The sequence below is a fragment of the Pinus tabuliformis genome, chromosome 5_1 (genome assembly GCF_031772625.1).
Source record: "Pinus tabuliformis cultivar Carrire ecotype Pingquan chromosome 5_1, CPIR1, whole genome shotgun sequence".
NCBI lineage: Eukaryota > Viridiplantae > Streptophyta > Pinopsida > Pinales > Pinaceae > Pinus > Pinus tabuliformis.
The window spans coordinates 929,392,632-929,408,207 of NC_142305.1; the positions used below are offsets into that span (position 1 = coordinate 929,392,632).

General features: G+C 38.5%; 1 protein-coding gene across 2 annotated transcripts; it reads left to right on the forward strand.

Moving 5' to 3' along the window:
- Nucleotides 1-10,740: 10,740 nt before the first annotated feature.
- On the forward strand, nucleotides 10,741-15,330 carry LOC149167830 (glycine-rich RNA-binding protein RZ1B-like). Of its 2 annotated transcripts, none has more exons than XM_089433178.1 (3): nucleotides 10,741-11,023; nucleotides 11,181-11,324; nucleotides 12,821-15,330. In XM_089433178.1, the coding sequence occupies exons 2-3, from the start codon at nucleotides 11,214-11,216 to the stop codon at nucleotides 13,487-13,489; spliced, it is 780 nt and encodes a 259-aa protein (XP_089289304.1). In that variant the 5' UTR covers nucleotides 10,741-11,023; nucleotides 11,181-11,213; the 3' UTR covers nucleotides 13,490-15,330. The 2 variants fall into 2 exon arrangements, with proteins under 2 accessions (XP_089289304.1, XP_089289303.1); XM_089433177.1 differs by having other exon boundaries at nucleotides 10,743-10,934.
- The last annotated feature ends 246 nt before the right edge of the window (nucleotides 15,331-15,576 follow it).

A 15,576-nucleotide genomic window follows, 5' to 3' on the forward strand; every position in this document is an offset into this window, starting at 1 on the left:
GAGGATATTATATTGATGATAAACCATGGTAATGTTTAGATAATCTTCGGCAAAATCACATAACCAATCTTTTGTCGACGCGTTTCGAACCAACCAGTGTGGTTCATCGTCAGGACAAGTTGAAGAACCAATCCAGCTTAGCTCGTTTAAATCAAGTGTGCAGAGACTCCAACGGCTATATTGCCAACGGCTAATTTTAACCCCAATGATCCTAGTCAAACCACTAATATTCTCGTTATATTTAATTATTATTATTCCTAGAAAATAGCTAAATCAGGTAAATAATAAATTAAAAGAATTCAATATGTTAATAAATGTATATGTATATATCAAATTTTTAGAAATTAGCTAAATCCGTTAGCTTATATATTAAAAATTCATTTGTTAATTTAACTCAATGTATCCGTTTAATAATAAGGAATATGTATATCCAAAAAAAATAATATATAATATTTATATAATCCATATTTATTAATTAAATATAATGGTCAATGGCCGTGGAAATGAAGTCTCACCGAACCGGAGATCTTGGGTTCGATTCTTGTGCTACCCTCCCTGGAAATGGGGTGAATAACGGACATGTAAAAACTCGAAAATGAGAAGGTCCCACCTAAGCTTACAAAAAAAAAAAAATCTAGTATAATAATTCATATTTGTTAAATAATCTATATTTATTATTATACCAATGTTAAATAAATACAAACACATAGTATTAAATTACTATTATTCTTAGAATTTAGTTACATTAGGTAATTGTATATTTATTTAATAATAATTATTTAAATCTAATGGTCCCTAGGTAAACTAGATCTTCTCTATTTGTTTTTTAATAGATGAATATGTATATCTAAAAAGGAATATATCATATTTATTTATTATATAAATATAATGGCCCATTCGAAACTAAATCAATAAGTGATATATAATAATTTATATTTATAAAATACTGTATATTTACTTAATAATTTATAATTCCAATATTAATTAAAAAACAACAAATAATATTCTTGTTAAATCATTCTTATTCTTAGAATTTAGTTACATTAGGTAAATACCATAATTGAGCACTGTTATTAATAATTGTATATCTATAAAAATAACTAACTCCAACTAACTCAATATTATCGGTATATCATATATTTCTTAATAATAATTTCTTATTTATTATCTGAATCTAATGGTAAATTAGATCCCCTCTCAAGATTTTATCGTCAATTTAATATTAATCAATATTTATTCAAACATCTGTTATTTCAATAAAATTATTAAAACTAACTATGAAATTAGGAAAATGAATTATTATCTATAAGGTTTAAAAATGGTGTTTCTCTTTTTAAATATATAAGAACTTAGTTGAAGGGAATTTCAGTTCTAAAGGTATAGAAGAATTAAAATAAACGCTTAAATGATTGAAACTATGGAAACAACAATCTAATCTAATTATAATAAACCCAATATTACCATAAGCGAGATAAGGTTAATATAATAATTAGCCCGAAATTAATTAATAACCTATTAATAACTCCTACACCCCATACTAATAGGACTAAATCGTACTAATACTATAGGATGCAAGGATAAACGGGGAAAAACTTGGAAAAAAGGGGGGAGCCAACCGCCTAAAACAAGTCTTAAGGAGAGGGAAGACAGAAACCCTAAGACCTAACAAAAGGGGAATGAAGAGGCTAGGAAGACAAGGCTGGGACCCAACAACTACTAATCTTCCAGCCATCATCCCTATTAAGATTGATCGGCCTTTTCTCAATCTCCAGGGCCTCTCTAAATTTGCGATGGTGAAACTGCGCAACTTTGGCAATGACTTGAGCCTCTTCTATACATACATGATGCATAGTCTTCCCCGCATACTCAGCCAGGGCTGAGGACTTGGTCCTACCATGTCTTAAGTCAGCCGAATGCTCGCTAATCCTTTGATTGATAGAGCGGCCAGTCTCACCGATATAAGGGGTCCCACAGGAACAGGGAATGACATAGACGCCCTTCATGTCCTTAGGGTTAATAGGGTCTTTCACAGACCTGAGGGAGTGACGGATAGTGTTGAGAGGTCTAAAGGTTGCGGGCACATCGTACTTCCTCAGAATCCTCGCAATCCTATCCGTGGTCCCTTGGATGTAAGGAAGGTTCACACCCATGATATGATCTTTAGGAACCCTTCAGATTGAAGGCTCCTTCTTGGCCTTGAGGAAGGCTTTTTGACCGAGGTGCCTATTGTAACCATTCTTCTCAAAGACATCTAGGAGATGAGCCTTCTCCGTTTCCAGGCTCTCCTCATCAGAAATTCTTACAGCACGGGTGGCAAGCGTGCTAAGAACCCCTAACTTCTGAGCGGGGAAATGATGCGAAGAAGCATGCAAGTATTGCTCAGTATGCGTCTTCTTTCTAAACGCCTGATGAGAAAAGGAACCATCCACCTTCTTAGAGATGAGAACATCCAAGAACGGAAGGCAACGATTCTCTTCTTTTTCCATCGTGAATTTAATGGCGGCAGACTGGTTATTGAGGTGACTGAAGAAACGATCCAGCTCATCAGGACCATGAGACCAGACAACACCAGTGTCATCAACGAATCTCTTCCAAAGCTTCAATAAGAGACGAGAGGAGGCCAAAGCCTTAGACTCAAACTCCTCCATGAAGAGATTAGCGACGACAGGGGACAAGGGGGAGCCCATGGCAACTCCGCAAGTCTGCTCATAGAATTCTCCCTCGAAGCTGAAAAAGGTGGAGGTAAGGCAAAGCTCAACCAACTTAGCTGTATCCAGGTCAGTTAGCTTATTAATTACCTTCATGGCCTCATTGATAATAATACAAGTATAAAGAGAGACCACGTCGAAACTTACCAGAATGTCCTCGGGCTCAAGCTTAATTCTCTTAAGATCCTCAATAAAAGAAGCTGAGTCTTTGACAAAGGACTCAGTCTGCCCAACCAAGGGTCTCAACTTTGCAGCGAGGAACTTGGCCAGGAGGTAAGTCGGACCACCAATGGTATTGACAATGGGTCTCAGGGGGACCCCATCCTTATGGATTTTTGGAAGACCATATATCCTAGGAGTGATGGGGTTACCCTCAATAAGTTTCTGGGCCAGAGGAATCGTTGAATTGCACGACTTGATCGCAAGACCGCTCTGGAAACCTTTTTGAGGGGATTTTTCGAAAGCTTCTTATAACTCCCACTATTACAAAGATGGTCAAGCATCTTATCTCTGTAATCCCTTCTATTCAGGATAACTCCAGCCCCACCTTTATCAGCTTTTAAGACCACGACGTCGCGATTTCCGTTCAAGCTCTTCAGAGCCTCAAACTCAGCCTTGCTGATGATCCAGATTTAAGCAGGAACGCAATAGATTACAGAGATAACCATAAATACATAGATGCAATAACCATAAACACAGAGATGCAGCGGAAATAATGCTTCATTGGATTAATGGAAAATACCGAAATATGCTTACAACCAGAAATGGAAAGAAACCAGCTAGGGCGATGGTAGCTTATCTCTGAGAAGAGATGTGCGGCTACATGCCTCTGAACTGTTCCGAATTGTATTACAATGAGGCTCGAAGGCCTATTTATTGTTAAGAAACAATGGAAAACCCTTCACATCCCGAAACCTAACCCTAGAAGATGAAACACCAAATTGTGGGCCCCGTTTGGGTAAATTGGTACATCAATTTCCCGGGGTCGTAACTTTGGCATACGATCTCCGTTTGACGCGTATGATAGCTCGTTAGAAAGATCTATCCGAGTACTACCACTTTGGGAGGCAACATGGGTCCATGAGTCCATGGACCCATGTTGCCCCATAATCCCAAAATAACGTCGTTTAGGGCCTCAAAACGGCTCCGGAAGTTCAGGACCCGAAAAACTGTTAAAAATAGTGAACTGTGCTACAATTTAGGAAACTGAAAAGACTGAAAGAGACAGTTGTGGGGGTCCAAATGGGATAGGTGGGTGGCCACCAACATCCACCTGGATCATTCCTCCCCCCTTAGGAAGCAATGGTCCCCATTGCGTTGAGTTCCTCCATCTGCTGAACTTGTCCTGCAATCTCTGATGTGTCCAGTGATGGTGGGAAGCATGGTCGACGATGGTCCACATGGAACATTTGGTGCAGGCGAAGGAATGGAGGAATGATGTGCTCCAAAGCATTGTTCCCCATAGCCTTGGTACTGCTGTAAGGACCATGTCGGAGTGATCTGAGCTTCTGATGGGTTCTGGTAAGGCGTTCTTTCTGTCGATGCAACTAGACTTTGTTTCCCACCTGAAACTTGTGTGGTACCCATGTCGGTGAGGAGAAGTTGTTCCTGTGTTTTGTCATGACCGTATCCCTTTGCTGCTGCTGCTACATGGAGGAACCCTTTGCAGGGGTCATGGATGTAGCAACGATCTTCCCCTTACTCTGGGAGTGAACCAGACAGATGAATTTCCTGGTCTGTGATATGAGCTTGCTGCCTTTCTTGGTAGTGATCAAAGATGTGGCGGTAGGTGGGGCTACCTCCGGTATCCTGTATAATGAATTATTCAAAGAAACAATGACAGCACGAGGCCTTGACTCATACACAGCATGTCGCCTCCACAAGTATGGCTGGCCTAATAATACATCACAAACATCCAGAGGTGTAACATCACACAATACCTCGTCTGTGAAGGGTTTGATGCTGTAGGGAAGGCGACACTGCTGGCGAACTTTCAGATCTCGTCCTTCATGAAGCCACCCGATACTGTACGGTTGCGGGTGCGGTGTAGTCGGTAGGCCCAACCGCTTCACGACCTCTGCTAAAATGAGGTTCTTTTGGCTACCACTGTCGACAATGAATTGCAGCGGCGAACCCTTCACCCACATCTGTGAGTGGAAAAGACGCTCCCCTTCCTCTGGATTTTCGGGCTCATCTTTCTGGATCTCGGCGGTGGCAACAGTGGCGCTGGGATCCGCATCAATGATTTGCTTCCCTTTGCCATTCCCCTTGTCGAGTTCTGGCTCAGGGTCGGAACATGCATCTGATTCGGAAGCCTTCAACTCGGCCACCAGCGACTGCTTGGTCCGACACTCACTTGTGTTATGAGTGGGACTCTTGTGGAACTCACACCACTTTCCTGTGTCCTTCTTCGGCTTCGTGGTGTTGTTCTTTTCTTGCGGCTTCGACGGGTTGTCTTGGGTCACCCCGCCTTGGCTTTGTCCTTTGGGCTTCAGATTTGCAGATCCAAAGTCTCGCTTTTTCTGTTTGAACTTTTGCTCGATTTTGACAGCGTATCGGTATGCTGTGCCGAGTGAGGGGATGTTCAAGAACCCCATTTCTTCCTGGATGTATCTGTGTAGGCAGCCACGGTATTTGAGTACCAGATGCAGCTCAGAATCTTTGATACCCAACTGTGTGCGAAGGGTATGAAAAATGTTCGTGAACTCCGGCACATCTTGGTCTCGTCCTTGCCGCAGTGTGGTCCATTTGATGTATTTGTCCTCATAGCTTCCGACAGGGTAATACTGCTCCTTGATGGCATCCCGGAAGTCATTCCAAGTGGGTGCGGCTGAAAATAGTGAGCCCGTACTTTCATCCTTCCGCTCGCAGTAGGTTTCCCACCAGTCCTTGACGTGGGGGGCTGCTTTGAGAAGAGCGAAAACAATCTTTTCCCGACTTGAAAATTCATGAACAGAAAAATACCCATCTAGCAGATTTAACCATTTATCTACGGCATCTGCGTCTATTTGACCCTCGAAGATGGGGATTTCAAAATTAACTTGTACCTTAAACGGTGTGGCATTTCCAGAGTCGCTGTTGGAAGCCGATGCGTCGCCTCTGGGTAGTTGCTGAAGGATCTGCGCAAAGCTATCCATCATCGCGTTCCTTTGCCGCTCGAGGGCTTCTTCGAGCAAGATTTTGATAGGATCTCCTGCCCCCTCGTCTTTCTTCTCATCCGCCATGGGAGGCCGTCGGGATTTGCGAGGCTGGTCTTGCAAAGGTTCGACCAGTTCAAGCCCTAACTCCTTATATCCCGACCTCGTTGGGGACATGCAAAGAAAAACAGAGAAAAAGCAGACCGCTCTGATACCACTGATCCAGATTTAAGCAGGAACGCAATAGATTACAGAGATAACCATAAATACATAGATGCAATAACCATAAACACAGAGATGCAGCGGAAATAATGCTTCATTTGATTAATGGAAAATACCGAAATATGCTTACAACCAGAAATGGAAAGAAACCAGCTAGGGCGATGGTAGCTTATCTCTGAGAAGAGATGTGCGGCTACATGTCTCTGAACTGTTCCGAATTGTATTACAATGAGGCTCGAAGGCCTATTTATTGTTGAGAAACAATGGAAAACCCTTCACATCCCGAAACCTAACCCTAGAAGATGAAACGCCAAATTGTGGGCCCCGTTTGGGTAAATTGGTACATCAATTTCCCGGGGTCGTAACTTTGGCATACGATCTCCGTTTGACGCGTATGATAGCTCGTTAGAAAGATCTATCCGAGTAATACCACTTTGGGAGGCAACATGGGTCCATGGGTCCATGGACCCATGTTTCCCCAGAATCCCAAAATAACGTCGTTTAGGGCCTCAAAACGGCTCCAGAAGAGTAGGACCCGAAAAACTGCTAAAAATAGTAAACTGTGCTACAATTTAGGAAACTGAAAAGACTGAAAGAGACAGTTGTGGGGGTCCAAATGGGATAGGTGGGTGGCCACCAACATCCACTTGGATCAGCTGATATTGCTACGGGGAGGCTTAGCCCTCCTCAGGGTAACGACACAATCCTGCCTAATCGTGTCTTTAATCTTATCAGGAAGGTTCTTAATGCCATATTCTACATCGCAAATGATGTCTTCGACCGAGATTTTCCTGGGTGCTAAGGCAACTATACCTTTAGAACTGAAATTCCCTTCAACTAAGTTCTTATATATTTAAAAAGAGAAACTCCCTTTTTAAACCTTATAGATAATAATTCATTTTCCTAATTTCATAGTTAGTTTTAATAATTTTATTGGAATAACAGATGTTTGAATAAATATTGATTAATATTAAATTGATGATAAAATCTTGAGAGGGGATCTAATTTACCATTAGATTCAGATAATAAATAAGAAATTATTATTAAGAAATATATGATATACCGATAATATTGAGTTAGTTATTTTTATAGATATACAATTATTAATAACAGTGCTCAATTATGGTATTTACCTAATGTAACTAAATTCTAAGAATAAGAATGATTTAACAAGAATATTATTTGTTGTTTTTTAATTAATATTGGAATTATAAATTATTAAGTAAATATACAGAGTTTTATAAATATAAATTATTATATATCACTTATTGATTTAGTTTCGAATGGGTCATTATATTTATATAATAAATAAATATGATATATTCGTTTTTAGATATACATGTTCATCTATTAAAAAACAAATAGAGAAGATCTAGTTTACCTAGGGACCATTAGATTTAAATAATTATTATTAAATAAATATACAATTACCTAATGTAACTAAATTCTAAGAATAATAGTAATTTAATACTATGTGTTTGTATTTATTTAACATTGGTATAATAATAAATATAGATTATTTAACAAATATGAATTATTATACTAGATATTATTTATTAATGTAATGACCATTATATTTAATTAATAAATATGGATTATATAAATATTATATATTATTCTTTTTTGGATATACATATTCCTTATTATTAAACGGATACATTGAGTTAAATTAACAAATGAATTTTTAATGTATAAGCTAACGGATTTAGCTAATTTCTAAAAATTTGATATATACATATACATTTATTAACATATTGAATTCTTTTAATTTATTATTTACTTGATTTAGCTATTTTCTAGGAATAATAATAATTAAATATAACGAGAATATTAGTGGTTTGACTAGGATCATTGGGGTTAAAATTAGCCGTTGGCAATATAGCCGTTGGAGTCTCTGCACACTTGATTTAAACGAGCTAAGCTGATTGGTTCTTCAACTTGTCCTGACGATGAACCACACTAGTTGGTTCGAAACGTGTTCCTTAATAAACCATGGTATTGACCCATGGTATCATAACAAAGTCTAATTATAAGTTAATAATATCCATGGTAAAATCCGGTGAATATGCATGATTATAAATCTTGTTATATTGTAAGTATTAAGTTTTTATGTGCTTATTAATTAAATTTAAATATCGTCACATAATCATTATTTTCCACCACTATATGTCACTCGTACCTTTTTGCTTTTAGATTAAATTTAAAAAATATTATAAAATTAAATTAAAATAAAATATTTAAAAAATGTAGACATACAATCTTTCTTACATTACATCTAGCTCCTACACAACTCCCCATTATTTTCCATAACGTAGTCTAATGAGGTGGAGGAGTTGCCCGAAAGTTATGGAAATTTCGGTCATATTTAGAGAAGATCTGGGAAGGATTTTTGTAAATCCAAGTTATAGTTGTTAAACTTCAAAATTTTAGGTGTCCTAGACGTTTTTGATGGTGTTGAATCCATTTCCACCATCAAAAACACGATTCAAACACTAACTCTACAAGATTTTTTGAATTTTTTTGGCCCAGATTCTGGCCACTTTTGCCTGTCCAGGCAATTCCTCCGCCTCGTTAGACGACTCCATTTTCCACCACTATATCTCACCCATACCTTTTTGCTTTTAGATTAAATTTAAAAAATATTATAAATTTAAATTAAAACAAAATATTTAAAAAATGTAGGCATACAATCTTTCTTACATTACATCTAGCTCCTACACATCCCCCCACACTCAGCTGTAAAGCGCCTCTCGACGCAACAATTAGATACATAGCCATAATCATCTACATACTTCAATGATTTCTAAGGCGTGCAAATTTGAGATTGACCACGAAGGCTCAATCCAAACCCTCAAGCGAGTTTCCATGACACAAAAATTTCAGTCCCTTTCCAACTAAATATTTTCCAAAAAACCCCAATCTAGACACATTTACATTCCATTTTTCACTAATTTTATTTTGATTTAGTTTGACTTCTTGTTTTTTCTTGGTGATTTTTTTTTTTCCTTTCTTCCCAACTTGAGTCCAACCCACATTTTTCTGCAAATTCTGATGGATCATTCTTCGACAAGTGCATGTTTCTATTCTTGAAATCTTCATCATCAGTAGATCTACCCAAGAAGTTTCCTTTTCAACATTATTCCTTGTGGTTTTCGGAGGGGAATCGTATTCTATGAGGGATTGTTGTTTTACCACTTTCGCTGCATTAGAAGAATCCTTATTGGTGTTCGAAAGATCCTTTTTTCTTGCCTGGATTATGTTGCCACAAATGCATTTTATTTGGCCGTATTGTTTCCTTCTTGTCTCCTAATTCTTTCTTATCCTGAAGCTCTTCCTCTTTGTATACCGTATAGTGATTACATTGCGCTCCCTCCGATCATTTGGGCCTTCGGGGTTTTTTCATGATCTTTGCTATTTTGAGAACGATTGTGACAATTTTTAATTACACACCCCATTTCATAGCATGTTCTACATTGAAATGAAATATTCTCATAGTTGAGCTTTTGGACCCAGACATAGTTTGGAGTCGACAAATTAAACTCATCGGGAAAACCCTTGTTGAAGTCCATCTCCACACATATTCAGGCATAAGTAGTCGTGTAAAATTTTTCAGTTTCAGAACAACGACAATAAAACTTTCCCAACGCCTTTCCAATAGAGAATAACAATGCAAGATTCTAAAAATGCAAGGGAAGGTTCGGAAGCCTTACCCAAACAGGGGTCGTGGAGATTGATGTCGTTACCGAATCAAAAGTGGGAGTCCAGGGCTGCATGAAGTGACTAACGCTACCCCAAAACCATGGTCCAACTTCGCAGAGAACCTTCTTGTCCTCTATTTATCAAAAATCACAACAAAAAACCTTGAGCCATAGGGTAATTGTTCAGTTCATCTGTAAAAGGGGGCTTCCATGATTCAAAGATCCATTTGTTCAGATCAGCCAACTGTGACTAATACCTATTAAACTTGCAAACCAAGCCATGCTCTGAAAAATATTTTTCACAACAGAAAGCTTCCTCATCGAGAGGAACATCAAGGGAAGGAATTTCTTGAACCACCGGAAGTCCAAAATCAAATTTCAACATGAAACTGTACGAAACCAAAGAAGAACTAGCTTGACCAACAACCATACCTGCAAAAGAAATTGTCATTTTCGCCGAATCATAGAGATTCAATATTGAATGAACTACATAATATTTACACAAATAAAACCTAGGACGAAACCCTACTGCCACAAAGATTCTAGAGCTCCTTTCATCCCACTTAATAAAAATAAGTGTAACAAAATTCTTAATCATGAAAATTCATCCCATTTTTCTATAAATTTTTTTAATACATATTATATTATATTATTAACCTTAACTTTATATATATAAACACTAATCTTCATTCAACGATCTACCATAATTATATTTACATAATAATAACAACGACCATCTCTGCACATAGTTATATTAACATCATAGCAACATCCATCCACACCCTAGCAACTACTAAAAAAGTCATGGCATGTTGAAAGTTACCTATTGTGAAAAGATCTCACCCATGTGGCGCGAAGAGGAAGTTTAAGTTTGTAACTCATGGTTGTTATTGAGTGGTAAGGGTTCCATTTCTCTTTGGTCGGTTGGTTAGCTAAGACCACACGTACATGAGCGGAGTTGGGGTTTGTGGAGTTGGGGTTTGTGGGTTTAGCTAAAAGCCCTTTTCCTTTCGGTGCACTATTAATACTATCAGTTCGTTGCACTTGTGTTGTATGCAAGGTAGCAGCTACATCAATTGATTGTAGGAGACGCCGGGGCGAGGCAGAGCGAGGAGCGGTGGAATCACAGGCTTAGAGTTGGGATACCGCTTTTTTGGCTGAACTGTAAGGTAAATAATCAATTCAAAGGGCCCCTGCAGCGTATGATGGTATAAGGGTTTCAGCTAGTCAGGGTTTACTTGAGTTCATTATATTTCAGGTATGATGGGATAAGGGTTTCAGCCGGCCAGTGTTTACGCGAATGCATTTTATTAGAGGGTATGATGGTATAAGGGCTTCAGCTAGTCACTAGCTAGGGTTTATTTGAATCCGTTATTCTTTTCATGTGTTGTTGAACATATGTATGCTTCATACAGGTGAGGTGAGTAGTGCTGCTGCTGGAAGCGACAATGTCTGGCAAGGAGGAATACCGTGTATTTGTGGGGGGGCTTTCCTGGGATACATCGGACAGAGAACTTGAGAGCACCTTCAGCCGTTTTGGCAAAGTCGTGGATGCTCAGGTATGTTTGTATGCATGTCTAATGTATATCTTTACAGAGTTTTCAGTTTTCGGCTATCGCACAACCGTTTTATTTGTTTTTTACTCTGTAAACCTGGGGTTTTACAGTGCCTTTTATTGTACATGCATTTATTTTTTTAAAGTCTCAGGATCATTAGCCTGTGATCCGTGCGTGAGCGCCACGGCATTTTCTTTCCTAAGGGAGGTGAAAATAATTCAAACCCTAAGGGTTAGCTAAAAATGTCAACAAACCTGAAATTGTAGCCGTTTTTGTTCATTGATGAAATTGTTTTACATGTGTGTTGATAATTTACTTTGCTCGCCGTTTGGTCCAGTGGAAGAACCTTTTTCTGCCCCCTCTTTCCTGTTTGGTAGTGGTCAAATATCTGGTTGCACCTTATTCAAAACTCATTTCCTGACCATTAAGTGGATCAAACCTCATTTCCTTACCTGTCCACATATAAGTGGATCAAAGCCTATCCACTGTTTTCTCTTGCTTGTCAATTTGCACACACATGTGGATCAAGGTTTAAAACCTACTGTTGGGGCTGTTGTGGCAGTGGCTTGGGTTAATAAGTTGGTTATGCTCCTCGCCTTGATGCGGCTATTGATTAAATTGAATGGTGTTTATATAGGATTTTTATGTCATTGGCAAGGTACCATCAAACCCTACTATTTTCTGAAGTGTATGATAGTGGGTTGAGTCTCAATCTGGCATTACTGTTGATAAAAAGATGGGTTCTCATTTAAGAAAGAGTGAGCAGTGAATACTAGTATCTTTGAATTTTCCTCTTAAATTTTTTAGTTTCAATTTTCTTTTGTAACCATCATAACCCTCCATTTAAGTAAGAAAAAACTTCATGCAAAGATTGTAATTAATAGGCTTATAAGGAAATTACCTTCCCCATGTTTTATTTATATGCACTAATATCTTCCAAGAAATAACATTTTTTGCCGAAACATTTCTTTTTGTGTACCTACATATCCTCTACATTTTCCTCTACTATTAGATGCATTTTCTTCTCTTTCTCATGTATTCTTTTTCGCTACATTTTCCTTTACTATTAGATGCATTTTCTCTTTCCTCATCTATTCTTTTCCTCTACATTTTCCTTTACTATTAGCGGCATTTTCTCTTTCCTCATCTATTATTTTTCATGGTTGAACTAGATTTTCCTGTTAGATGCATTTTCTCTTTCCTCATCTATTCTTTTCTTTGTCGAATTAGATTTTCCTATGTTATGCTACTATTTCAAGAAGTAGCATTTTTTGTCAACATTGTTTTTGGTGTACCAACATATCCACTACATTTTCCTTTACTATTAGGATGCATTTTCTATTTAATCGTCTATATTCTTTTTCATGGTTGAACTAGATTTTCCTATGTTCTGATAATAAATGTGGGTTAATTTTTAATTTGCTGTCCTGTTCAGCTGCGGTAGAGTTTTATACCAGATAACACTTTGTCGTCCATTAAATATTTTGGTGTTCATGCAGGTTATGTTGGACAGAGAAACTGGTCGTCCACGTGGCTTTGGCTTTGTGACTTTTGCAGATGAGCGGTCCATGGAATCTGCCATTAGTGAATTGCATGGGAGGGAATTAAATGGCCGAAGCATATCTGTCAACAAAGCGCAACCTAAGGTAGGGGGTGATTCTGATTACGGTGGGTATGGTGGTGGATACAATTCTGGGAGAGTAGATTATAGTGACAGAGCTCCAGGACGTTCTGATTGCTTTAAATGTGGTCGACCTGGACATTGGGCCCGAGAATGCACTGTGGGTGGAGGTGGTGGTGGGCGCTTCTCATCACGTTCCAGGTATAGTGGTGGTGGACGAGGAGATCGTTTTGGAGGAGGGGATCGTTATGGTGATCGCTATGATGACCGCTACAGTGGTGGTCGTTATAGTGAAAAAGACCGTGGTGTTGATAGTCGGGACAGGTATAGCAGCCGTGACCGATATGGCAGTGATCGTTATGGTTCCGATCGCTATCCACAAAATGGATATGGAAAGGAAAGAAACTATGATCGTGATGGTGCCAGGGGAAGTGATCGATATGGCAGTGGTGGTCCTGCCCGCTATGAGGGAAGCTACAGAGAGAGATCAGGACCCTATGATCGTCCAAGTCGGGGAAGACCATCTTCATATGATGATCGCTATTGATGACTGAATACTGAAAACTTGTTCCAGTTTGTATTTATTTTTGTGGAACTTTCGATGAACAATACCTGCAGACCATATTTATTGTAGGATGAAAAACTGTTCAATGTTTTCATGGTTGTGGCCATGCAGATATTTCAGCTACTACATGGTCTTGACCGTATGTTTTTCATGTTGATAGGCTTTTTTTCAGCAGCAGTTGGCCCATGCAATTCAGTTGAGCATGGTTTTGGACTTGAGCATTTAAGAGCATCTATCTTTAAAAGAGATTTGACTGTCACAGTGATAAATACCCTCTCTTGCAGTGCTTTTGAAATAATTTCCTATAATATTAGTCTTTTCGCATCGCAGTATTCAGCTACATTGTTATTCGTATGTTGAATTTGTTTGGCAACAGTTTGAGTTGAGGTCAGGCAGTATGTTAGAGTGTTTTATAATGAGAATATCGTCTGGTAGTGTCAGTTTGTCAGTGTGAAGAGTCATGAAGGCTGCAACTGGACCTACACACCTGCTGGTTTGTTTCAGATTCTGCATCTGATGGGAAAATGAACTTGAGATTCCGAGCACACTAATTCTTTTGCAGATGTGGTTATTTTTTCTTACTCTTCATGCTGTTGCTACTGCACGGTCTTGGCCGTATGTTTTCATGTTGATAGACTTTTTTTCAGCAGCGGTTAGACCAAGCAGTCCAGTTGAGCATGGTTTTGGACTTGAGCATTCAAGAGCATCTGTCTTTGAAAGAGATTTGACTGTCACAATGATAGACACCCACTTTTGCAGTGCTTTTGAAATAATGTCCTATAATATTAGTCTTTTCTCCTACAGTATTCAGCTACATATGTTAGACAGTATGCTTTGAGTGTTTTATAAAGAGAGTATCGTCTGGTAGTGTCAGTTTGTCAGTGTGAAGAGTCATGAAGGCTGCAATTGGACCCGAATCTGCTGGTTTTTCTGAGATTCTACTTCTGGTGGGAAAATGATCTTGAGATCTGAGAACACTAATTCGTTTGCAGATGTGGTTATTTTTTATTACTCTTCATACTGTTGCTTTGGTTAGTGATTACATGGACCCTTTTATGTTCTGCTTCCAAATTTTGGTGACATATCAGTGCTTTTGGCAAGATGCTCGTTAAGGATGTAGGGATGGATTTATAACCTGGTCATTGGAATCTAATTCTTTCGTGGCAGTATTAGTTCTTTGAACTTGACACGTTTTTGTAAACTAGCTTATGTGTGGATTACCAGATGAAAACTCTCAGTTAGACTTTCAGTTAGAATGATTAGAAAAATTGTACAGAAGACAGAGGACTAGACTGAGATTTCCTGTGAAGTTGGAGAACTAGACTGAGGACCCTCCAGCTTAGGTCTGGTTCATATACTTAGCCTTATCAAACGGCTTGCAACCCTCACCATTTGCAATATGCCACTCTTCAGAATGATAACTGGTTCTGTTGACCAGACATAATCTTGAGACTTCAGAACTGTAAAGTGGTTAGTGATACTAGCCAGTTTGTAATCAGTTATTTGTGAATCATACCAGAGCAGTTGTGTTGCAACTGTAAGATCTATGATTTGACAAGGCCCAGTTTTCTTGTGCTGGTGAAGGCTGTCTTATTTAGAATGGAATTATAATCAATCTGATCTGAGGAGGTTTCTGTTCAAAGATGACTGATTTTTTGCATGACTTAATCTAATCAAATAGTTTCAAAATTGGCTGATGAGCGTAAGTTCTGCTGTGCCAAAGGAAACTTTAGAGCTCAACTAAGCATGCTTCTGGCAATTTGTATCTTATTGAGCAAGGTTCTTCAAGTGGATTCAACTGTGTGCACCAGTTCTTTCGACCAGCTAGTCTTGCAGCATGGCACTCGTATCAGATTGGAATAAGATGTAGGCATGAGAGTCTGTCAGCTCTGCAATGTTAGTGGCATGGTTTGGCATTTTCAGCAAATGCTAACCAGCTCTTTCATATGGAAAGAAATGAAACAGAAGTTTGGGGTGCAAATTATTTCCGTGGACTTCGTTTGTAAGGTTATTGTTTGTCTGATTAAATATCAAAATCCTTTTCCCAGAATGGGTTTATAAATTGGCAG

Excerpts from the sequence above, each read along its gene's own strand:
- LOC149167830 (XM_089433178.1), top strand. The coding sequence starts at position 11,214 with ATGTCTGGCAAGGAGGAATACCGTGTATTTGTGGGGGGGCTTTCCTGG. Across the intron at positions 11,325-12,820 it reads GCAAAGTCGTGGATGCTCAG|GTTATGTTGGACAGAGAAAC; the intron begins GTATGTTTGTAT and ends GTGTTCATGCAG.